Source organism: Balaenoptera musculus, chromosome 14 (genome assembly GCF_009873245.2).
Source record: "Balaenoptera musculus isolate JJ_BM4_2016_0621 chromosome 14, mBalMus1.pri.v3, whole genome shotgun sequence".
NCBI classification, from domain to species: Eukaryota; Metazoa; Chordata; class Mammalia; order Artiodactyla; family Balaenopteridae; genus Balaenoptera; species Balaenoptera musculus.
Window position 1 is genome coordinate 8,156,002 of NC_045798.1, and position 25,212 is coordinate 8,181,213.

The 25,212-nt window shown below is 48.2% G+C and overlaps 1 protein-coding gene across 3 annotated transcripts in view; it reads right to left on the reverse strand.

Annotated features, from left to right (window-relative positions):
- The window catches only part of TMEM120B (transmembrane protein 120B), a 51,877-nt gene that overhangs the window by 5,449 nt on the left and 21,216 nt on the right, over positions 1 to 25,212 (reverse strand). For 2 of the 3 annotated variants that reach the window (XM_036822892.1, XM_036822891.1), the window contains exons 2-8: positions 21,919 to 22,037; positions 19,990 to 20,106; positions 15,708 to 15,767; positions 14,987 to 15,082; positions 9,109 to 9,198; positions 1,653 to 1,718; positions 1,077 to 1,138 (exon numbers count right to left, since the gene is read on the reverse strand). In XM_036822892.1, the coding sequence (XP_036678787.1) occupies positions 1,077 to 1,138; positions 1,653 to 1,718; positions 9,109 to 9,198; positions 14,987 to 15,082; positions 15,708 to 15,767; positions 19,990 to 20,106; positions 21,919 to 22,037 (610 nt within the window). The remainder of the gene's footprint in view (positions 1 to 1,076; positions 1,139 to 1,652; positions 1,719 to 9,108; positions 9,199 to 14,986; positions 15,083 to 15,707; positions 15,768 to 19,989; positions 20,107 to 21,918; positions 22,038 to 25,212) is intronic. The other variant, XM_036822893.1, reaches the window with a different exon arrangement.

Here is a 25,212-nt window from a genome sequence, read left to right on the forward strand (position 1 = left end):
GCTTTCCTAGGCATGCAGTTGGCACTCATTAGATGCTTGCTGGAATGGTGGCACCATGCTGGGAGCTGTGTGCTCCCAGCACCAAGACATGAAAGAGACAGTTCCATACAATGGGGTACTTTGTAGTCACTAAAAATTAAGGAGGCAGAATTCCGTGTTGATGTGGAAAAATACCCATGATAATTGTTAATAGAATATAAACTAGGTTATAAACAAAGCTGTGTAGAGGGATCCCATGTTTGTAGACTATACATATTGCAGTATATGTGTATATATATATTTATGAATAAAAATGTTTGAAAGGACATAGATCAATTAACACCCTAAGGGTGGGATTATATGTAATTTTCCTTCTTGGCTTATGTTTGTATTTGCCTGTAAGCAGGGTTTTATTTAAAAATTAAATTGTATTTTTTGAATAGGTAATATGCACTTGGCATAAAATTCAAGGGGAACAAACAGGTACTTGGTGAAAAGTAAAACTCTCTCCCTGTCCCCAACCATCCAATTTCTGCTTCTCAGAGGTAACCCCTCATTGTATATAAATCCAGAGCTATTCTTAAATGAGAAAAAGAACATAAATTTCCATTGTGAGGAAAACAAGAGTTAGTGCCCCCAACACCCCTCAGTTCCTGAAGGGTACAACTGGTCTGGTTCTGATCCAGGGAAGAAAAAGGCAGTGACTTGGACTTCCCTGGCTGTCCAGTGGTTAAGACTCTGCGCTTCCAATGCAGGGGGCACGGGTTTGATCCCTGGTTGGGGAACTAAGATCCCACATGCTGCACAGTGCGGCCAAAACAAAAAAAAGAAAAGAAAAAGGCAGTGGCTGGAGCTCCAGGGCGTGGGTGTGGGTCAGACATTCCTCTCTTAAGGCCAGGGGCTGGGCGGTAGGATGGAGTTGATGAGGTGTGGATGGCTCTTTCTGGATTTCTGGGACCCTCCCCTGTCCCTGGCCGACCAGGGGCTTCCCCCAGTCTCATCTCCCTTCCACACAAGACACACCCTTCACAAAACAGCCTCCATCGGTGAAAACCACACCAAGCCTCCTCCCCTGAATCCGAGCAAGAGACACTCACTCTGAAAAATGGAGAACGCTAAAAACTGATCGCGAAACTTCTGATAAATTAGTCCGTTAGGCCTGCAGAGAAGTGGGGGAAAAGCCAAGATGAGCCCCCGCTCTGAAATCATTTGTTCATCCCCACCCCATCTCTGTTCCAACCAGAAGAGAAAAGATGACTTAAAACCCAATTCTACCTTCTTTATCGCCATGTCCCTGGGGCTGGATCAGGTAATTTCCATCACTGCTTTAATCCATTCTAGAACCAGGGGAGGGCAGGTAGGCATCTTGAAGCCTCAATTCCCACCGATTCCCCCTAACCCTCCATCAGTCACAGCCTTGTCCCTGTGCTTCTTCTGTCCAGACTTGCTTGCTGTCACCCCGGCCAGGAGGCAGACAGGACGTTCCTCGGAAAAGTCCCCAGCTGACTTGGGGTGTCCCTGCAGCCCCGTTGTAAGCTCACGCTTCACTTCGTGGCCCAGAAGTCAGGCCATAAGGCCCCTGCACCTGGACCCCTCAGCCACCACCAGTCCCCATTCACTGGCTCCCTGGGGAGAGTGAGCAGAGGCCCTGGGGCACAGCGGGGGACACTCACCAGGTCAGCATCACTCCAGACAGGAACGTGGACACGTAGTGGTGAGACACCCACCAGCCTTTGATTCTTGAAAGAAGAGAAGGAAAAGGAGCTCAGGCGGGGAGAGAAACGCAAGTGTCTCCCTGCTTCCCAGCCTGTGTCTGCGGGGGGCGCCCTGTGACCCAGAGACAGCTCCTTGGAGGAAGAAACGTACCCAAGCCAGGACTTCTCCTCTCTTTCTGTCCAACGAGATGCACAATCACACAGAGACCCAGAGAGGCACTCGGGCCTCCAGCAGCTTCCCACTACCCTCGGAACACATCCCTAACCTCCTCATGACCCCAAGCCCCGCCTCCCCATCCCCCCTCCCCCCACCCTAAAAGGCTCCAAGCATCCTTTTCCTTGCATCTGCCAGGCCCATTGCTACCTCGGGGCCTATTATGGGCTGAATTGTGTCCCCCCCCCAAATTCCTACGTTGAAGTCCTAACCCCAGTACCTTAAAATGTGACTATATTTGGAGACAGGGCCTTTAAAGAGGTACTTAAGGTTAAATGAGGTCATAAGGGTGGGGCCCTAATCCAACAGGGCTGGTGTCCTTAGAAGCAGAGGAAGAGACACCAGGGGTGTGCCTGCTCACAGAGAAAAGGCCATGTGAAGACACAGTGGCCGTCTGCAAGCCAAGGAGCGGCCTCAGGAGAAACCAACCCTGCTGGCACCTTAATCTTGGTCTTCTAGCCTCCAGAGTTGTGAGAAAATAAATTTTTGTTGTTCTAAATCCCTTAGTCTATGGTATCTTTTCATGGCAGCCCGAGAAGACTAACAAAGTCTTCGAACTTGTTGTCCTCTCTGCTCCAAGACCTTGGCCTGCCTGGCTCCTGGTCCAAGTTCAAATTTCGGACCAACTGTCACCTCCTCCAAGAGGCCTTCCCTGACCACCTTATCTAAAACAGCTAGACGGGCAGGACAGGAATGAAGACGCAGACGTAGAGAATGAACTTGAGGACACGGGGAGGGGGAAGGGGAAGCTGGGACGAAGTGAGAGAGTGGCATGGACATATATACACTACCAAACGTAAAACAGATAGCTAGTGGGAAGCAGCCGCATAGCACAGGGAGATCAGCTCGGTGCTTTGTGACCACCTAGAGGGGTGGGATAGGGAGGGTGGGAGGGAGACGCAAGAGGGAGGGGATATGGGGATATATGTATATGTATAGCTGATTCACTATGTTATAAAGCAGAAACTAACACACCATTGTAAAGCAATTATACTCCCATAAAGATGTTAAAAATAAATAAAACAGCTAGACAGCCCCGCTCTGGAACACATTACCCTGCTTCATTTTCTTCATGGTGCTTGCGCTATCTGAAATTATTTTCTTCTCACTTGTTTCCTGAACCCCCTTCCCTGCTCAAAAGGAGCAGGGATTTTATCTGTTCATCTGTATCTGTGACACCTGGCTCACAGCAGGCGCTCAATAAGCGTGTTGAATAAACACAGAACACTCGCACACGTTTATGCAGAGCTGTAGCTACCTACGTTACCCCACACAGATGCAGAGAGACAACAGACTGCACGCGCTGCATCTCATCTCGCACCATCCCAGACGCAGCTTCTCTCTGGGAGCCCCGTGCCCTAGGCTCATCTGCTCCTCCATGTACAGCAGGCCCTCGCCCCAGTCAGTCCAGAAGCTGCGGGAACCGTGCTGTCAGAGCCCAGCGCTCCCCCGCTCAGGGCTCTCACTCCACAGCAGGACAGGGAGCCTGGCTGTCACCCCCTCCCCAGTGTCACAGGCAGCTCTTATTCTTCGAAGTCCCCGCATGTGTTTCAGGCCTCTGCTGGGCTCCCCCGCCCCTCTCCGGGAGCTCAGTTATCGGAACATGATGTGGCAGCAATCTGCTTTGTCAAATGCACCCTGGGATGCCAGGAATTGGGACCCCCGAGGCATCCACGTGGGGGTTAGCACTCAACCTTCGTCTTTCCAGAACTCTCTCGGGAGAGAACTGGAGTGGAGCCAAGTGGGGAGATGGGGCCCAGGGCACTCCTGCTCACCAAATGGTGGCACCTGAGGATCTGCTGGTTTGGGGGACGAGCTGCTGGATTAGACTTTCTTTGGAACTAAAATCATCCTGCAAGTTGCTTTCTTGTCTCGACTCCCAGGCCGCTATCTGTGGACCTGTCACTGACTTCTTAAATGCAAGACGACATTTCAGGATGTGGCTCTGCCGTTCCTGAAATGTTGCCATCCTCCTCCACGTTGCCACGACATCCTGTGGAAGCCCCCCACGCGATGACGCTGTTTCCCCACGGCAACTACCAGGAAGTACACAGGATGGCTGGGTCAGTGGGCACGTGCATGGTTACTTCTCAAATTATCCTCCAAAACAGCTATCCCCATTTACACTCCCATCCTCAGCAGAGCCTATCGAGTTCCCCAAACCCTCACCAATGCTGGATACCCAATTTTAAAATTTCTCCCAGTCTTATTATGTGACAATTGGTGTGTCATGGAGGTTTTAATCTGCACTGTCCTAATAAGTGGATCTGACTGCTCTTAAAACCTTCCAACCCGAACACAGACATCATAAAAGCAGGAACAGCATCTTACCCCTCTCTTCTCTTTGCAGCCCTTCAATAGTTCTGGCCATTAAAATAAAAAGAGAAAGAAATGAAAAGGACCTCCCTGGCGGTCCAGTGGTTAAGACTCTGTGCTTCCAAGGCAGGGGGCGTGGGTTCGATCCCTAGTCAAGGAACTAAGATCCCACATGCTGCAGGGGTGTGGCAAAAAAAAAAAAAAAGAAGTTCTGGCCATAAATTGGGTGTTAAGGCAATGGCCTGTGGACACTTGAGGGGTCGTGGTGAGGAACCAGGTTTTAGGTGGCTCTTTATTCCCAGCACTAACAGCATCAGGTAAACAGTAGGCACTCAAGAAATGTTGAAATGAAAAAAGTGATGTCCAGGAGGTGCAGCTGGTGAAAGCAGCAGCTGGTCTAGATGCCACCAGCACAGAGGTGACAGGAGATTGATGCAGGTGCCACTGAGTTCACGGGACAGGATGAGACATCCGTCCACTTCTTTGTTCCCAGTCTCCCCTTCCCCCTGTCCCTGTCTTGCCCGTCAAGAGTCTACAAGGACCCCTGGCTCTAATTTTCTGACTGGAAACACAGTTGGCCCCATCCTTAGACTTTCAGCTTGAAGAGCTACCAAGAAGTCTCCGCAAGCCCTGGAGGCCTGGCAAGCCCCACTGTCCTTTGTCCTACCCCCCAAAGGTCCCTTGAGAAATGCCCTCTCTCGGTACAGGAACGGCTGGAGCCAGACACAGGCTCTGGGCAACAAGCTTGGCTGAGCAGCAGCTTTTAATTTCACAGCTCACTGTGCCCAAAGCCCAGCGCTGACAGATGCCACCAATAAACACAGCTCAGCGGCATTGGGAGAGGCTAAAAATGGCTTCTTCCCCAGCGTGCATTCACCAGCCCCATCGTCCATCTGCACACCCCAGAGCTCTGGGCTGGTTTCGTTCACATGTGTGTGTTTATATAACAGTTTTATTGTGATGTCATTCAGACACTGTACAATTCACCCATTTAAAGTATACAACTCAGTGTTTTTCAGTATATTCAGAGAGTTGTGCAAACATGACCACAATCAGTTTTCGGACATTTGTATCACCCCAGAAAGAAAGCTGCACCTGTTAGCAGTCATTCTCGGGGCCCATTCTGCCACAGAAATGAAGCCTGCAGGAGCTTGTGGGCTTTTTAAATGAGCAGACAGTAGATGCCCCAGGAAGGGTGGCACACTGCGTGGCCAGAATGTAGGGACAGCATGTCCTGGTATCTGGGGATTGTGCCTGGAGAGCTCCCTTCAGGACACTTTAGCCATGTCTGCATGTGTGCGTAAGACATGGGCACCAGTCACTATTCAACCCCTGGCGGTTTCTGGCTTTGAGCTTCGGGTCATCTGGGCGGCTGGGGGGATGGCTTCTACACGGAGGCGCCCTCTTGCCCCTGCCACCCCTACACCTCTGTAGCCTAGGAAAGGCCCTTATAAAAACCCATTAGATCTAGGCATTGGTGGGTTGGCTTGCCAGAAAAGCCAACATGATTCCTGATTCATTATTCATTCTGGCCCGGAACTACGGTAGAGGACATTTGTTTTGCCTGTCTGTCAATCACTCCCCATTCTGGGTCTCCCCCTTATCTTTCCTTCCGGGAACTACCTCACCCCCACAGTCAATCTGGGTGGCTCAAGTGGAGCTAAGATAACTGGGCACATCACCCAGAGCCAGCCAATCAGGGCTCTGCATCCCTCCAGCCACAGTGATTGGGTCAGGGATGAGCATGTGACCTGCACCTAGCCAATCGGAAGTCTGTCTCAAGATCGCCCCTAGGCCAGTAGAGGAAAGATGCTCTTTCCTCTCGGACTGATGATCTGGTAGGAGGCTGGCCTGGGCTGTTGGGAGCCAGTGAAGGAGATAGCAGAATAAGGAGAAGGAGGGGGGCTGTTACATTGTTTGAGCCCTTCTGACCTCCTTGAACTATTTATATGCTCCCATAAATACCCCTCATGTTTACTCCTATCAGGTGGTTTTTCTGTCGTTTGCAAAATTTGCAAGGGAAGTTGACTTGCTTATTACACTAATTGAGCTAATGAGCTACATCTCACATGGGAAGCATCAGACACAAACCAAGGGTGGCTCCAGCCCATGATGGGAGCATCCTCCCCACACCCCACCTCTCTAGGTCTTCTTCCCCCAATACACCCCTAATTGAGGTCTCGGATGCAACTGGGAACAGGACGAAAAAGGCCCCGTCAGACCAAAACTGGGCAGCAAGCCTCCAGGAAACCCATATGGCTCAGTTCCAGCTGTCTTTCGAACATGGGTATGGCCCCAATGACCTTCCCTCATTGCAGAGCTTGGGTTCAATTCATTACTACATAGACCCCGGGGTGTTTACTGGGTACCAACTGTGAGCTCCAGAGCTAGCCCTGAGATGCTTCAGAAATGAGAAAGGTAGTATTCATACCAATCCGGACCCACTCCCTCTTCCTCACTGTGCTTTCTTGGAAGGGTTTCTTAGCGATTCCCTAATAAGGGCCAAGTGTGAGGGGAAACCTCACAGGCATCTCCCTTGCCCGCCCCCAGGAGAGAAATCAGCTCTGAGAAGGAGCTGGGGGAGGATGAAGGCTAAATACCCAACAGATGTTGAGGATGAGTCACAAGTTTTAATCACGCAGATTCCATCCACCTGCCATGCCTCCCGCCCCCACAAATTGGCCACAACTCCCATAGTCATTCCAGAAAGCGAGACACCTTTACAGGCCCACCCCACTCATTCCACACTCCCCACCACCAACACATCTGTTGTCCCGTCAGAGCACAAGCCCTAGGGAGGCCCCAGAAAAGGCCCCATTAAAGTGTCAGGAAAGTGAGGTGGCTTTGGAACCCCACTTTCCCCCTTCAGTCCTCCTCCCTGCTTTCCGGGTGTGCCCCACACTTGCAGGCACCTCCACTCAGTTCTGCTCCCTCCTCTCGGGGACCCGCCCCCCCCCCCATCCACATCAAAAAGTGACCAGGGTAACTCTTACTAAAGTGTTAGTGACTGTTAGAGACGTAGCATGTCCCTGAACACTCTTAATATGAGTCCAGCAGAAGGAGGAAACTCCAAGGCCGACAGCAAGCCCAGGGATGCACAAAGAGAATTAGTAACAAGAAAGCCTGGCCCATTGTCCTGGGCCCAGTTCCCCACTATGTACTACTCTGAGTCCCCTCCGACCCCACCCAAAAGCTGGAAGACACTATTCACTAAAATTAAGGAAAACTACAAATGTTATTTATTTGGTAAGATTTTCTACTTCAGTGTTTCCCAAAGCATGGGGCATGTACCACCAAGTTTTAGATGGTACCTGAGTGTAACACTAGATGATACTGAATCACGTGGTGAGAAGTCATGTTTTCTGTTCTTTCCATTCTCCTGATTAAGTCAAGGAGAGAGTCTCAGTTAAATGCTAGGACACCTTTAATGTCTCTCGAGATCTGCTAATCTCCCTTTTTACACACATGTACATGCTTAAGAGAAATAGCAGGCCTCAGGTTCAGAGCCTTCAGGAAGCAAGATTATTGACTTCAATAAATTAGACAATGAAAATAAAAATCTATTTTTACACTATTTCCTCCTTCCTGCAATTGATGCTGGTTTTCCACGTATGGTGGTGAAATAAAGTTTCCTTTTAAAATAAATTAATGTTTATTTAAGTAGAAAAAAAAAAGGAAGGATGGATTTAAAATGTGAGAAAATTATCATCCAGGTGATATTGGACATGGTAAAAATGGTGTGCATGGGACAAGAATGAATGCAGTTTGAGAAACACTGATCTTTTCTAAAGGGCTACATGCTACAGGGCTGCATACCTAAGAACTGCTGTTCCCCTGGTCCTTACCTCTTGGCTCTACGTTCAGGGTAAGGCCCGGCAGGGCAGGGATATGCCGTAAGAGACCACTGGGCAGAGAAGTAAGATGGTGGCAAATTATTGGGGGTTTGGCAAACACCCCAATCTTAAATACACAGCTCCTGGCCGTTCCTTATCAGCCCCCAGGAAGGAGGAAGTGGGGAGGGGTGGGAGGTTGTTACTTTTTGTTTCAGGAAAAACAGGGACAAGAATGGCGTGCAGAGGTTCAAATGGACACCCCCAAAAGGCATCACACCTGTGGAAAATGGGTCCTGCAAGTGGCAAGTCGTGGATTTTAACTCAGTCCCGAGACTCTCATTGCCCTGTGAGAGGACCTTCCACTTTTCTCACCAGAATCCATTCAACCTTCTGGTGACAGTACCCTAATTTTCCTCTGGGAAACCATTCCTCTCCTGACACTCAGCTTCTAGGCTTTCATTGACAGCCCTGGGGGTGGGCACAAGGCTCACAACCAGCCAATCACAGCGGCACATTCTCTGGCCACAGCGATTGGTTCAGAGATGGGCACGTGATCAGTGAGTGCCAGTAGGACCCAGTGAGACTGCTGGCAGAGAGGAACGTGCCCTATTTTGCTGGGAATGCTAGAAATAAAGATGTGAGCCTGGAGCTGCTGGGGGCTCCTACCTGGAATCTGAGAATAAAAACAGCACAGTAGAAGGCATAGGTGAGAGACAGAGAGAAACTGGGTCCTGATGACATTGTCTGAACACCTGGATTAAGCCTTACCTGAAGTCTGTGCCAATGGACCCATTCCTTGATATGAGAATACAAATTTCCTACTGTGTTAAGAAGCCCATTTGAGTTAGGGTTTCTTGTAAGCAAGAGACTGAGCACAGCAAATGAGGTGTAGCAGCCGATACCGTTTTCCTCCTCCCTGGGTCTGAATGGTCATGAATACCCCACCCCCACAAGGAGGAAGGGAATGCAAGGCGAGGGTGACAGCCCTCACCTCCATGACAGATTTCCCTTTGGCTCCCCATACCCACCACAAAGCTGGGCCCCCAATTACCTCGAGCCGTTGCTGATGAGAATACTCTCCCGAATCGTCAGGGTGCAGTAATACCATACCAGCAGGAAGTTAAAGACTTCGTCTGTCACCCTGGCATAGAGAAACAGCGCCCGGGAGGGGGGCACGCATGAGAACCAGGGACGGCTGTCCCCGCCACCACAGCTGGACAGCAAACCAGGATGAGAACTGCCCACAGAGGCGTGCCTCCAGAAACCCCCAGTGACCCCGGGAAGGCGGCGGCGTGTCTTCTCTCCACCTAGAATGCCCATCCCCCCGCTCACCTTTCTACATGAATCCTACCCGCCCTTAAGGCTCTAGCTGAGGTTTCCCCTCCTTCCTTGACCACTCAGCCCACGGCAACCTGTTTCCCTTCTAAATTTCACATCTGTCTGATATGAAATTTCTGGTGGGATGACAAGAGAAGGACTTTAAGCCAGAAACCTAATTTGCAATTTTAAACAATCTGCAGTGTTAACTCCAGTGTAAACTCCTTCCATCCCCTTAAACTGTCTGTAAACTTTGCTGCACATACAAAAAGATGAACTTAACTCCCTGGGCTTCCCTCGCGGCACAGTGGTTAAGAATCCTTCTGCCAATGCAGGGAACACGGGTTCGAGCCCTGGTCCGGGAAGATCCCACATGCCGCGGAGCAACTAAGCCTGTGCGCCACAACTACTGAGCCCGCGTGCTGCAACTACTGAAGCCCGCGTGCCTAGAGCCCGTGCTCCGCAACAAGAGAAGCCACCGACCGCAATGAGAAGCCTGCGCACCGCAACGAAGAGTAGCCCCCGCTCGCCGCAACTAGAGAAAGCCCGCGCGCAGCAACGAAGACCCAACACGGCCAAAAATAAAATAAACAAATAAAATTTAAAAACTCCCTGCCTCCTCTACTGTGGGCAGAACAGGCCTTAAAGGCAGGCAGAACATGGCAGCTAGAGTCGTGCTGTGCCCTGGTCAGAGGGGAGAGCCTTAGACACGCTGTGCATGACCTTGACTGGCCTCCACTTTGCCGTCTGTACAATGGGAAGGTTGACCCCCTCCGTGAGCATTCCTGGGTGAAGGATCCTGGGACAGAGCCAGCAACAGACAGCCCCCCAGAGGGCTCCCCCGCCACTGGCTCTCTCTGACGGGCCCTCAATAAAGACTCTATCTTTGACCCCAACAGGAAGCAGCTCTGTACCTCCTGGTGTCACACAGATCCATCTGTCGTGGGAATAGAAATGACTGCATGGGGAGGGAGAACACCCCCGATCTCCTCCATTCTATCCCCGAACTGCGAGATCCTTTTCCCCCACTACAAAGGCCCTGGGAGGGAAATGGGAGGATACAACTTTAACAGTAACAAAAGACGTTGGGAGATGTTTGGGAGAATGAAGATGAGAGACTCCTAATTACTTAAACGTGTACAGTCCCCAGAGAAGAGATGACATTTGAGTAGGGCCTTGAAGGTTAAATATATGGAAATGTGCTTTCATTAGTGTTGATAATAACTAAATTTGACCTGTTGAAATGGATACTTGTACCTATTATGCTCACTTATATTGTTCCACTTTTTATTTATTATTTACTTATTTATTTTTTATCTTTTGGCCACGCCGTGTGAGGCATGTGGGATCTTAATTCCCCGACCAGGGATCGAACCTGCGTGCCCTGCATTGGAAGTGCGGAGTCCTAACCACTGGACCGCCAGGGAAGTCCCATGTTCCGCTTTTTATTTTGTAGACAATTACAGCATAAATGCTACATATTGCATAAATGTGTATATTAAAATATCTGTTTAAATCTTAGACCAAATAATCAATTTGATATACTAAATGCTATCTTTAAAAAAGACATTGGAAGGTGTCTTTTAAGCTATGTGACCCTGTTTCATGGTCACAGATGACAGACTCTCAGCCCCACTGAACCACTGCCTGCAGAGGCAGTCTCGGGAGGGTCAGGAACAGACTCTGGGGACACGGGGCCTGAGTTCCAATCCAGACTCTGCCTCTTCCCAGCTGTGGGACCAAGGACAAGTCAGTGATTCTCCCGTGCCGTCACTTCCCCATCTGTAAAGTGGGGAGAGTCACGGCACCTCCCGGGTAAGCTGCTGTGAGCATCAGCTGAATTTAGAACAGTGCCTGCAGCCTAGGAAGAGCTATGGATGTCCCCTGTCGTAAGAATTTTGGAAGCACCACAGAGCGTCCAGAGTCCAAGAAATGAGTCTCACATGCCTCACTCTGCGGAAATCAAAGGCCTACTTGACTTGAACAGGAAACGGGGGAGCAAGGACGGCCTCCCACTGCAGAGGGTCACTTAGATATCTCCAGACAGGAGGCAGCCCCAGGAGCGAGTGGTGGTTACCAGCATATTTTCCACTGGTCCCTTCCTATATCAGTAAAGAGAGGAGTGAAAATAGTTTTATGGCCCTGGCACGTTAGGGACATGCTTGAGGTGCTGGTCTCAGTCTGCCCCACCAAAGTATATGAGTTTCCTGTTGCTGCTGTAACAAATGAGCACATATTTAGTGGCTTAAAGGAACACGTTTATTCTATTACAGTCCTGGAGGTCAGAGTCTGAAATAGGTCATCAGATCAGAGCTGTGTTCCTTCTGGAGGTTCTAGGAGAGAATCCATTTCCTTACCTTTTCCAGCTTCCAGAGGCTGCCCGCATTCCCTGTCTCATGGCCTCACATCACTCTGACCTCTGCTTCTGTCATCACATCTCCGACTCTGACCCTCCTACCTCCCACTTATTAGGACCCTTGTGATTACACTGGGTCGCCCGGATAATCCAGGATAATCTCCCCATCTCAAGATTCTTAACTGAATCATCTGCAAAGATCTTCTGCCACGTAAGGTCACGCGTTCGCAGGTTCTGAGGACTGAACACGCACATCTTTGGGGACCATTATTCAGCCTGACACACTAGGCGAGCACTAACTACTGGGAACTTGCAACGTTGCAGGAGTTTTACGTGGACGATCTCTCTGGACCCTTGAACAACCCCACAGGGCTGGCTCTCATGGCAGGTGCATGTACCCCACCCATTCCCGTCTGCATGGCTTCCAACAGCCAGAACGTGCAACTCCTGGTCTGCCTAGGGGCTTTCTCAGGCCACCAGAGCTCACCCTGCTGGTGCCAGAGGCAAATCAGGAGGGCAGGGGGATTAACACTCTCTGGGAGTCAATCCTTCCTAGCCTGACAGCAGTCGGAGGATAAATACCACCTGCTCCCTCGCCCCTCGGGCGGGATAACTGAGACACATCCTTCGCTGTCCCACAGTTCCCCAGCAGCACTGAACTCCAGGTGCCCACATGATAACCCTTCCTTGTCTCACTTCCATTCCCCTACCAGTGTTTCCTAGGATCACCTCCCAAATAAACTATTGGCATTCAAATTCTTGTCTTGGGGGGCGTTTCTTCTGGGGGAACCCAAACTAAGACAGTACTACTTCCCATTTTACAGATGAGGAAACTGAGGTTCAGAGATGAGCTGCCCATCCAGGCCCCCTCCCCTGCCCTATTTTTAACCCACAGAAGGTGTAGTGGGCTAAACAGTGTCCCCCCCCCCCCAAATTCATATCCACCCAGAACCTCAGAATATGACCTTATTTGGAAATAGGATCTTTGTAAATGTAATTAGTTAAGATGAGGTCATACTGGGTTACTTTTTTTTTTTTTTTTGGCCATGCCGCACGGCTTGCAGGATCTTAGTTCCCCGACCAGAGATTGAACCCGGGCCCTCAGCAGTGAAAGCGTGTTGTCTTAACCACTGGACCGCCAGGAAATTCCCGAGGTCATACCGGGTTAGCGTGAGCCCTAAATCCAATGACTGTGTCCTCATTAGAAGACCATGAGAGAGACACAGGGAAGATAGCCATGTGACGACGGAGGCAGAGGCTGGAGTGAAACAGTCTTAAACCAAGGGTACGTCAAGGACTGCCGGTCACCATCAGAAGCTGGGAGAGGAAAAGGAGGATCCTCCCCTAGAGCCTTCAGGGCGAGCATGGCCCTGCCAACCGTGATTTCAACCTTGATTTCAGCCTTCTGGCCTCCAGAACTGTGAGGAAATATATTTCTATTGTTCTAAGCCATGCAGCTTGTGGTGCCTTGTTACGACAGCCCCAGGAAATGAATACAGAAAGGGATGGGAGACATGGAAATGCCAGGCCCTCAGTGAGCCTTAGATCTCCACAGCACACCACAGGTTTGTCCTTTGAGGGCCCTAGAGGCCCCAGGGCAAGGAAATCTGGTTGCACATCAAGAACTTCTACCCCTTCCAGGGGGCATGTGAGCAGGCATTACTGGCGTGAGCAGCCTTTGCCCTCCAGGGAAATGGGCCAGGCCTGAGGCAGCAGGCAGGCACGGGCCCAGGGCCTGAAAGAGCCTTTGTCTGGACACTCAAGTGGGCAGACCAGCAACTGGACTCCCAGCCAAGCGCCTGTCAGGAAATAAACCCTTGACACGTGGGCCAAATGCCCAAGCCATACTTGGGGAGAAAAGCCAGGGCCAGAGAGAGGAACGAAACCCCCGGGGCAGCGCAGCCTCAGCTCACTGGCCTCGTCCTACACAAACAGAGCAGCCGACCCTCTCAACCACACCACTGGGTGCCAGGCGCTGGGCAGAGCCACGCACAGTGTTAACACACTGAATTGCCATGACAACCCAGGGAGCCAGGGCCTGGTGTCACCCTCGTTTTACAGATGGGGAGACTGAGGCATCCAGAGGAACCTGCCCATGGCAACAGCCAGTTTCAAAGCCAGGATTCAAACACAGGCAGTCTGTGGTCAATCTATTTCTTTCTTTCTTTTCTTCCTTTCTTTTTATTTCCTTCCTTCCTTCCTTCCTCTTTCTTTCTCCCCACCCTTCCCCCCACTGCCTTTCTCTTTGTAATCGAGATATAATTCACATACCATAAAATTCACCCTTTTAAAGTATACAACTCAGTGGTTTTCTGTATATTAACAGAGTTGTGCACCCATCACCACTATCTAATTCCAGAACATTCTCACCACTCCAAAATAAAAACCCCTGTCGCCCTTAGCAGTCACTCCCCGTTTCCCTTACCCCCAGCCTCTGACAACCACTAATCTGTTTTCTGTCTCTATGGTATTTGCCTATTCTGGCCATTTCGTATGAATGGGTTCATATAGTAAGTGACCTTTTGCATCTGGCTTCTTTCACTCAGCATCATGTTTTCAAGATTCATCCATGTTATAGCATGTGTCAGTACTTCATTCCTTTCTGTGGCCAAATAGTATTACATTGTATGGGTGGACCACTTGGGCTCTTTCTTAACTACTATGTTAAAAGGTCACTTCAGCAGCCGTTTAGTAGATATTTGTTGGACAGATGTAGGACAGACAGGACTGCGATTTCCCGTAAGAAATGGTCCTTCCTGGGCTTCCCTGGTGGCGCAGTGGTTAAGAATCCGCCTGCCAATGCAGGGGACACGGGTTTGAGCCCTGGGCCGGGAAGATCCCACGTGCTGCGGAGCAACTAAGCCCGTGCACCACAACTACTGAGCCTGCGCTCTAGAGCCCGTGAGCCACAACTACTGAGCCCACGTGCCACAACTACTGAAGCCTATGCGCCTAGAGCCTGTGCGCCGCAACAAGAGAAGCCACCGCGATGAGAAGCCCGCGCACCGCAACAGAGTAGCCCCCGCTCGCCGCAACTAAAGAAAGCCCACGCACAGCAACGAAGACCCAACGCAGCCAAAAATAAATAAATAAATTTAATTTTTTTAAAAATGAAAGAAAAAAAAAGAAATGGTCCTTCTTTACCCTACACCTTATCACACCAAATGCTGTAGATGCAAGAGAGACCTTGGATCCCTCTCTCATGGCCCTCCTCACCCCCGCATGCCCACATACACACACCACCACACCCCATCACCTGTAGTAAAGGACAAATCGACATGCCACAGCACCCAGGAGCAGGATGATGGTCAGGTAGAGCTTGAACTTCTCATACTCATCCTTGTAGGCAAATCTGCAGTGACAGACACCCCCAGGAAAGGTCACATAACTATAGCCCATCTGGGGGAAGGACCCTGACCCCATCAGATTCTTGACCTGCTGATAACACTACGGAAGAGACTTTGAATTAACGGTGATGATTAATTAGGGAAAGAGGGCCAGTGTGCAAAGCTTCCATGTCCCTGGACTCCTGGTTTAAGGTTCCAAGCCTGTGATGGGCAGGAAGCAGAGACAGGGTCTCTTCCCCCAACCAGCTACTTCAGTGGAAAAGCCACGGCTCCATGTCCCCTGGTAACTGATGGATTTTGGGTGGACAGGACTGGACTGCCTACCTCCCAGGAGGAATGTGTGTGATAAGGCGTGGAACGGAGCAGGGGCCATTTCTCACGGGAAAGTGGCAGTCCTGTCCACCCCATGTATTGACTCTGTGAAAGGAAGGAAGGAAACCTCCCCCAGGTGGTCCACCCACTGAGGAGGAGACCTCAGAGTCTCTTCCAAAAGACCAAAAGCCAGAGTCCCAGCTGTGAACGTTTTTTTATTTATGCAAAAATACTAGCTTGGTCCCATTTCTCCTGAGTTGCAAGAGCAAGACGCCTGGATTCTGTAAAGCCAAGTGGAGGGTTGTCTGGGATACTTACTTGGCCTGGTTGCTGAGAAGGGTCACATTCACATTGCCGAGAACCAGATTTAAGTAGAGCCTGGAAGGAAAGACCTGTGAGGGCCACCATGTTAACAGACCCAGGAGTGGTCCCCAACCAAAAATATTCAAACTTAATAAGCATAGCACTGAGCACCGGATATTAGAAAATAGGGTGCTAAGCTCAGCGGTAAAAGCCTCACATGGAGCGAGAATGAAAACGATTAAGTAGAGAACATGACAGCTGGGACATGACCTTCATGATTAACCCATTTCTCCCATTTCAGCTGGCTTAGAGACCGTATTTCCTAGCCTCCCTTGCAGCTAACGTGAGCACGTGACTAAGCTCCAGCCAATGAGGTGAAGGCATGTGTACAGTTTCTAGGTCAATTTAAAAAGGGCTCTTTCCTAAGCGTACAAATCTTAAGTATACAACATGATGAACTTTTATATATTTACAAATCCATGTAAACAACACCCAGATCAAAGAATAAAATGCTTCTAGCCCCAGGAGGCTCCCTCGTGCCCCCTCCCAGTCAGTAAACTGCATCACACCCCCCCCGCCCCGCTTCATCCACGTTGTCTGCATCAGTGGTTCCTTCTTTCCCATTGTGTATATTATTCTATGGAGTGGAGGTACCACAATGTAATTATTCATTCTACTGTTGATGAACATTTGACCTGTTTTCAGTTTTCGGCTATTATGAATAGAGCTGCTGTGAATGTTCTTTTTTTTTTTTTATCTTGAGATATAATTCATATGCCATAACATTCACCCTTTAAGAGCATACAATTTAAGATGAATAGATAAAAAAGATGTGATTGATATATATATATAAACAATGGAATACTACTCAGCCATAAAAATGAAATGTCATTGGCAGCAACATGGAAGGACCTAGAGATTATCATACTAAGTGAAGTAAGTCAGACAGAGAAAGACAAATATCATACGGTATCACTTATATGTGGAAACTAAAATATGATACAAATGAACTTATTTACAAAACAGAAACAGACTCACAGACATAGAAAACAAACTTATGGTTACCAAAGGGGAAGGGGTGGGAGAGGAATAAATTAGGAGTTTGGGATTAGCAGATACAAACTACTATATATAAAACAGATAAACAATAAGGTCCTACTGTATAGCACAGGGAACTATATTCAATATCTTGTAATAACCTATAATGGAAAAGAATATGAGAAAGAATATACATATGTGTGTGTATATAAATGAATTACTTTGCTGTACACCAGAAACTAACACAACATTGTAAATCAACTATACGTCAATAAAAAAAAAATTATGATTATATTATGTACATATGTGTGTATGTACATATATATTTTCATCCCCCACTTCCTTCTAGAATGTAAGCTTTGAAAGCTCAGAAACTTTGACTTATTCGGAGCTTTATCCACTGTACATAGAATGGTGCTGGGCACAAAGTAGATGCTCATGCAACTTGATGAAGAAAACAATAAATATTAAAAAAATTAAAAAAAATAAAGTATACAACTTAGTGGTAATCATTTTGTAACATACAGAAATATCAACTCACTATGTGTACCTGGAACTAAAAAAAAAAAAAAAAAAAAAAAAAAAAAAAAAAAGAATAAATAATAAAGTGAGCTCATAAAAATTTTTTAAATTAAAAATAAATTATAGGGCTTCCCTGGTGGCGCAGTGGTTGAGAGTCTGCCTGCCAATGCAGGGGACACGGGTTCGAGCCCTGGTCTGGGAAGATCCCACATGCCGCGGAGCAACTAGGCCCGTGAGCCACAACTACTGAGCCTGCGTGTCTGGAGCCTGTGCTCCGCAACAAGAGAGGCCGCGACAGTGAGAGGCCCGTGCACCGCGATGAAGAGTGGCCCCCACTTGCTGCAACTGGAGAAAGCCCTCGCACAGAAACGAAGACCCAACACAGCCAAAAATAAATAAATAAATAAATAATTTAAAAAAAAAAATAAAATAAAATAAATTATACAATTTAATGGTTTCTAATATATTTACAATGTTGTGCAACCATCAGCATCACCTAATCCCAGAACATTTTCATCACCCCCGAAAGAAAGCCCATACCCACTAGCAGCACATTCCCCACTCCCCCCAGCCCCTGGCAACCACTAATCTACATTCCATCTGTATGGATTTGTCTACTCTGGACATTTCGTATAAATGGACTCACGCAATATGTGGCCTTTTGTGTCTAGCTTCCTTGCTGTGAACATTCAGCACTCATTTCCACCATACACACACACACACACACACACACACACACCCAGGAGTGGAATTTCTGGGTCGTATGGTATGTATGTGTTCGGCTTCAGTAGGAAATGGCAAACATTTTTGTAAAAAGGGATCTGCTTGCCCTCTGCTGCCTGACTCTTCCCAGTTTCCTGAAAATGAGATGGTGTGAGCCAGCTTTGGCCATGTAGAGGAGGACAACTCCCCAAGCGGGGGTGAAGTAGTAAGTTGGAAAAGGACCCTGAGTCCCTAGGTGACCTTGGGAGCCCACCAGTCTTGGCCTTCAGAGTCCACTCACCTCTGGACTGTTGTGTGTAAGAGACAAAAACCACGCATGTTTGAGCCATTGTGCCATTAGGCTTCTGTTACAATAGCCTGTACTCTAACACACTAATAAAGGTGCAAATAAAGGGTTATGAGATCTCAGGGGAAGAAGGGTTAATTTCACAGAGGGAGAGAGAGGGGTTTGGAAAGGCTTCACTGAGGTGGTAACATGTGAACTGGGCTTTGAAGGATGAGTAGAAGTTTGAGAGGAGAAAAGGGAAAAGGAGAGCCTTCTTTCTAGCTATGAGTAAATTCTAGGGGCATTTCCAGTCTGGTGTACCTGGAGCAAGGGTGTGAAAAGACCATCCATTTTTCCCACCTAGCATACAGTCCCCACTTCCTAGAAGGGCAGTACAATTTCCCTTCAGAGAATCACTTTTCCCCTAGGCTCTAGGGTAAGGCACATGACCCAGGTTCAGCCAAGGTGGTGCAACTTCCTGATTGGGTCACTAATGATCATGTGACACAATCCAGGCCAATGAGAATCAGTAACAGGACTTTTCCCAGAACTACTAAAGAACAAAGAGGCGTTCTCTACTGGATTTGCTAAGTGGGTAGGATGCAAACCCAGAGCTGCTGGGGCCAGCCGGTAGAGAAAGCCTGCCTAAGAATAAAACTCAAGACACTGGAAAAGAGAGTAAAAAGAAAGCTAAATGAGGGACACAGCCTAACGGTATCATGTGAGCAGCAGGATACAGCCATTCCTATAGATACACCTGGGCTTCTTAGTTACAAGAGCCAACAAACCCCCTATTTTTAATTAAGCAACTTTGAGTCGGGTTTTCTGTCATTTACATTCCAAGGACTCCTGACTAATGTAACATGCACAGAGGGCTAGGGAGATTGGAGCTGGGAAAGTGGATCTGAGCCACACTCTAAAAGGTTATGCTGTTTCATTCTGTAGAAAGCTATCGCCACCCAAAGCCTAGAGTTTTTAACCAGATACAGCAAAAAAGAAGACAAGAGGAAGGGCGCTAGTAGAAGGCTCTGACTTAGGGCTAGGCCAAACCAGGAAAAAAGTCAGGGTGCTTCTTCCCAGGACGTACTTTCAGCTGCCCTCGTCAAGCCATGGTACAATAGTGTAAGGATCTCTCTCTGGAACAGGGTGGCGGTGATGTCACTTGAGGAAGGAGATGGGACTTCTCTGAAGGAGGAAGATGGAAAGAACACAAGCTCTAGAGTCAGAATGTCTAGTGTTCACATCCTGGCTCAGCCAAACCCGGTCTGAGCCACCTGGGCAAGATACTCCCTAATGTCTCTTCTCTGAACCTTGCAGAATGGAGATTCCTGGATCTGACTCACCAGGTTGCTGAGGATGAAGTGAGTGACATCAGGAGAGCCCCCGGCACGATGCCAGGCATACAGCAGGCTCTCCATAAATGTTTGTTCTCTTGAGAGAGAACACCTTTCCTCTGGGCCCCAGGCGGCGTCAGGCATGTGGCAGATCCTGGGAACCAGATCTTTTCATCTTGTTCCTTGAAAAAGCCCTTCCAGGAATGTCACTACCACACGGGAGGGGCTGAGGTCCCCTCCTGGGTTCATGGAGAGGCGTGTAAGGAAGCTTCCTTCTCTTTCCTGCCCTTGTTCCCTCCTTTTCACCTCAAACTCAAGCCCCAACAGGGAGGCAGGAGTCACACAGACCAGGTGTTCCAGGCCGGGGCATCTGCCCACAGCGCTGGGGGTTGGGGAGTAGGTCCCCAGCTCCTACCCGTTCTTCTTAGGCAGGTAGGCCTCCATGTCAAAGAAGATGTTCTGCCGCTCCTTGATGCTGGCGCCCAACTGCTGAACGAGCTCTGCCTCCTCCCGACTGGCATGGCGCTTGTACCTGTGGTCAGAGGTGTGGACGTAAGGGAAGCAGGGGTGTTACACAGACTGCAGGAAGAATCTGGAAACTCTGGGTACCGCCCTCCCATCTTTCCGTCGCAATGCTTCTCACAACCTCAGTCCTCCATCTGTATTCTCTGCGTTTGATGCTGGCTCCCTGCTAGTCTTATGACCTTGGGAATGTCCTTCAACCTCTCTGCCTTATTTTCCATACCTCAAACACAGGGATACCATCAGTCTTACCTTATAGACAATATCAATGTGAGAATAAAGTGAATAAATGCAATGTTAAGCATTTAGAATACCGGACACAAAGTACAAGTTCAATGGAGATCTACTGGCAGTACTACTTTCCAGGCTATTCTACAGGAACAACCTGAAGATTACTAAGAGTACAGACAGGAAGGACGCTTTGAAAGTATAAGCAGTCAACCAACCAAGGTCTGACTGTTATTCTTTGGTGACACTTAATCTCAAAACCAGAAAAACAAGTCATAGACACTCTCAGAAGAGCAGGGGTCCTTGGTGTAAGAACATAACTCACGGGTCAACCTTCTAACTCAGTGGTTCTCAACTGGGGAAACCTGGGATGAGAGCACTTCCCAAACCATGAAGACACTGCCTGGGAACATTTTGGTTGTCAAGACAGGGGTAGAGGGCGCTCCTGGCATCTAGTGGGTAGAAGCCAGGGATGCTGTTAAACACCCGACAACGCACAGGACGGCCCCCAGCAGCAAAGAATTATCGACAGTGCCACGACTGAAAAACCCTAGGCAGATGAAAGACTCTTGAGTCCTGCCATCAGTAAGATGTGTTTTTCCAAGGGTGGTGATGTCATTACATGGAACCATCCACACTCTACACCATGACTAATGGGCCTCCATTTCCAAAATGGTCAGTCAAGGATAGGGGTATAATCAGTAACCGTCCCAAAAATTGTCCACCAGGGAAAGGAAGAATTGACCAGGATTCCAGAATTGTCACAAACTCTGGGATGGAGGCCCAGCTAAGTGACCTGGGACAAGCCACTCAGAGCCTGTTTTCCTGCCTCCCTAGGGGGTCACAGTATCCCGCAGACGCCTTCACCTGCAGGGGATGAGAGCAATTCTCAAGCCGTGAAGACGCGGGATTAGGAAGTGAACAGGTGATCCTGGCCTCAGGAACTGAACTAAGTCATGAGCTCAAACATATCCCCACCAGGGATGCCGGACTTCTCACCCCCTACACCAGAGAGCCTGGTGAGGGGCGAGCTCCCACACCCGTGAGAAGGATACTTGCTATTTACCTGCCCAGTAGGACTTATTAGAACAACTTTCCTCTGGGGAACTACGCCTCATCCTCTTCCCCCTCCCGTATGGTTCAAGTAGGGCTGTCCCATCCCCCAGCTCCATAAAGTGAACATATGACCGAGTCTTGTCCAACCAGAGTCTCAGTGATTGGTTTGCAGACGGGTACATGACCAATTCCAGCCAATGAGGATCATGCCCAGAACTTCTGCTGAAAGACAAGTTCTCACTCTGCTGGTACGGCCAAGCCAGTAGGAAGAAAGGCTAGAGGATAAAAGCCTGGCACTGTTGGTGGCCATCTCAGTGACCATCTCAGCCAGAGAGTAAAGCCAATCTAGAGGAAGGCAGAATTGAGAGGAAAAAAACAGATTCCTAAAAACATCCTTTGACCCCTGGATCCAGTGATGCCTGAAGCCACTCCTGGTTTTTTCCATTAAAATTTCCATTCTCTGCTCAAGCCAGGCCAGTTTTGAGTTGGGATTCTGTCCCTTAAAACCAGGGGAGCCTTTGAGTTGCAGCCAGCCTACCTCTGGAGCGTGTGCTTCAGGTCCTTCAGTCGTGTCTTCTGCTTGTTGATGGAGCTGCTGCACGAAGTCTGGAGTGCGGTCAGCTCCTCCAGCTTCTGCCTGTAGATCCTGTGAGTATCCTAAGGGATGGAGCAGCCCAGGTAGGGTGTGCAGGAGGACATAATGGGGTCATTTTTCACTTTGCTTGTGTCTGGGGATGTCACTACAGAAATCACAGTTTCACAGTTAAGATGATACAATTATGGATACCAAGGGGGAAAGGAGTGGGGTGGGAGGAAATGCGAGACTGGGATAGACACTTATACATTATTGATACTACGTATAAAATAGACAACCGATGGGAACATACTGTAGAGCACAGGGAACTCTACCTAATACACTGTGGTAACCTAAAGGGGAGGGAAGTCCAAAAGGGAGGGAGTATCTGTATGTATATGGCTGATTCATTTTGTTGTGCAGTGCAGGCTAATGCAACATTGTAAAGCCACCACACTCCAATAAAATTAATTTTTAAAAAAGAGAGAGGAAAAAAAAAGATGATACAACTACACCTATCAAAGATGTGGCTTATAAAATTGGGACTGGATTTGGGGAAGGCAGCACAGCACAGCATTTCTGTAATAAGGAACTACTGTTTTTTCCTGCGCAGGTTCCATCCTTCCTGATGAGAACAGCAACCAAATATGCCTTTGAGAGGTCAGCCACCTCTTGTCAAGTTTTAATCCAGACAGTTTGAGTAGAGCTAACAGTCCCCATGCCAAGAGTGGTCATGTGATCCAGGCCTGGCCAATCAGTATCCTCCAATCCCCTGGCAACTGATTGGTTCAGAGGTGGATACATGACTCAAACTGAGCCAATGAGAGTCAGCCCTGGGACTTTTACCTAGAAGTATTGGTTTAGTGATGCCTTCTTTCTCCTGGGTTTGCTAATCTGGTAGAAGGTACACCTGGGGCTGCTGAGTGGAGACAGCCTGCCTAAGAATGAAGCCAAACGGAAAACAGAATTGAGACATGGTAAGAGACAGCATTCTCATAGCACCATTTCAGCCCTTGGATCTAATGAAGTCTGAATGTAATGCTATCTAATACTCTTAGTTACATGAATTAATAAATTTCTTTCCAGTTAGTCCAGTTTGAGTTGGGTTTCTGATCCTGGCAATGAAGAGAGTTCTTGCTAAGTCAACTAAGAAAACGACACACCTCTTCCCTTAAAGCCAACCCTCCCTAGCCCAGGCACAGTCACTCCAATACACTCAACATCTCATTCCTGGAAATAACCATTCAGGGCCATAAGGCCAGAGGAAATACAAGAGACTTCACCCCAATGCAGGGAGAATGGAACACAGTAATTTCTCGACATTGCTGCCACAGCACACCTCCCCCAAAATAATGCCATATGCAGGGAAACAACTAGTTTCTTCTAGAGTTTGATAATCTAAGACAAATACCAACAATTTGGAGAAAACAATATGAGGGACGGGTACCATAAAATTAAAAACAATAATCCAATGAACATATTTAAAGTGGCTGTTAGCTTGGGTGGTGGAGAATTGTATTAGCAGAGAGAGAGAGAAAAAGAGGATGGTCAGACAGGGAGGCCAGAGCCTAAACTCTCATGTCTGTCAAGCAGGTTCCTAGATATGAAGGTTAAGCCAGAAAATAAGGAAAAAGTGAAGGCCAAGAAGTGAATAGATAACAATGAGCAGCAACATGGAAGAATGCTGTGAGCAAGACTCCCTTGGCCCCCAGATGAGAGGGCTCAGTCCCCTGGATTTATACAGTTTCCTCAGTCCTTCCTGGGCCCCAAGAGAGGAAAATTGTGTCTCTTTTTTAATTTAACTTTTAATTTTTAAATAATCTCAAACTTCCAGGAAATTCCCTGGCAGTCCAGTGGTTAGGACACGGTGCTTCCACTTCAGGGGGTCTGGGTTCAATCCCTGGTCAGAGAACTAAGATTCTACAAGCCGCGCGATGTGGCCAAAAATTTTAAAATAAATAATCTCAAACTCCCAAAAGAACTGTAAGAGTACAAAGAACTCCCCTATACCTTTCGCCCAGATTCACCAACTGTTAGCATTATGACATATTTGCTTTATTCCCATGTGTGTGTGTGTGTGTGTGTGTGTGTGTGTGTGTGTGTGCGCGCGTTTATGTGTGTTGGGTGTATTCTTTTTCTATATCAGGCATCAGTAAACTACAGCCCACCGGCCAAATCTGGCCACCTGATTTTGTATGGGTAGTAAGCTAGAAATAATTTTTGCCTGGTTGGAAAAGATCAAAAGAAGAATACTTCGTGACACGTGAAAAGTATATGAAATTGAAACTTCGGTATCCATAAATAAACTTCACTGGAGCACGGTCATGCCCATTCATTTATATATTGTCTGTGACATCACAACAGCAGAGCAAGAGTAGTGTGACAGAGACCACATGGCCCGCAAAGCCCAGAATCCTCACTACTTGACCTTTTTGCCAAAAGAGTTTGTCTACTCCTGTTCTAAACCATTTGGGAGTTAGTTGTAGACAACAGGCTTCTTTACTCCTAAATACTTTAGTGCATATTTCCTAAGGACATGACATTCTCTTATACATTCAATTATCAAATACAGAAAATATAACTTTGATACAATACAATACTATCACCTCAAATACCATCCAAATTCAAATTTGGATGCTAACTATCTCTTGACGGCAATTTCCCCCCAGACCTGGACCCAATTCAGTTTGATGCCCTATATTACTATTCATATCACTTTGGTCTCCTTTAGTCTAGACCAGCTTCTCAACTTCTGTCTTTCGTGACATCGGCATTTTTAAAGAGTTCGGTCCAGTTGTTTTGGAGAATGTCCCTCCACCTTGGTTTGTCTGATATTTCCTCATGATTGAATTTTGGTTATGCACCTGGGACAGAAATGCCAGTAAAGTGACACTGGGCCCTCCGTGTCTCCCATCAGAAGGGATGTGGTGTCTGTGATGTTAACTTTGATTGCTTGGGAGAGGTGGTGTCCACCTGTCTTCTCCACTGTACAGTGACCAGCTTTCTACCTGTAATTAATAAGTAATCTGTACAGAGAGAGGCTTCAGTGCCAAAACAGTCCTCAATGTTCAACCAATATCTGCTGGTAATAAAGGAAACCCTCCAGAACTGGACGAGGAGGACGGGGGTTAGAGAGACCCCCAACTAAGCAGCCTTTGAGAATGTGGGGTCTTCGGACTGAGAGTCCCCAGCAATGCCAGCTGGGCCATGCCACCTCCTGGCACTCTTTGGTGTTGGGTCCCACCACGGCACGAGAAG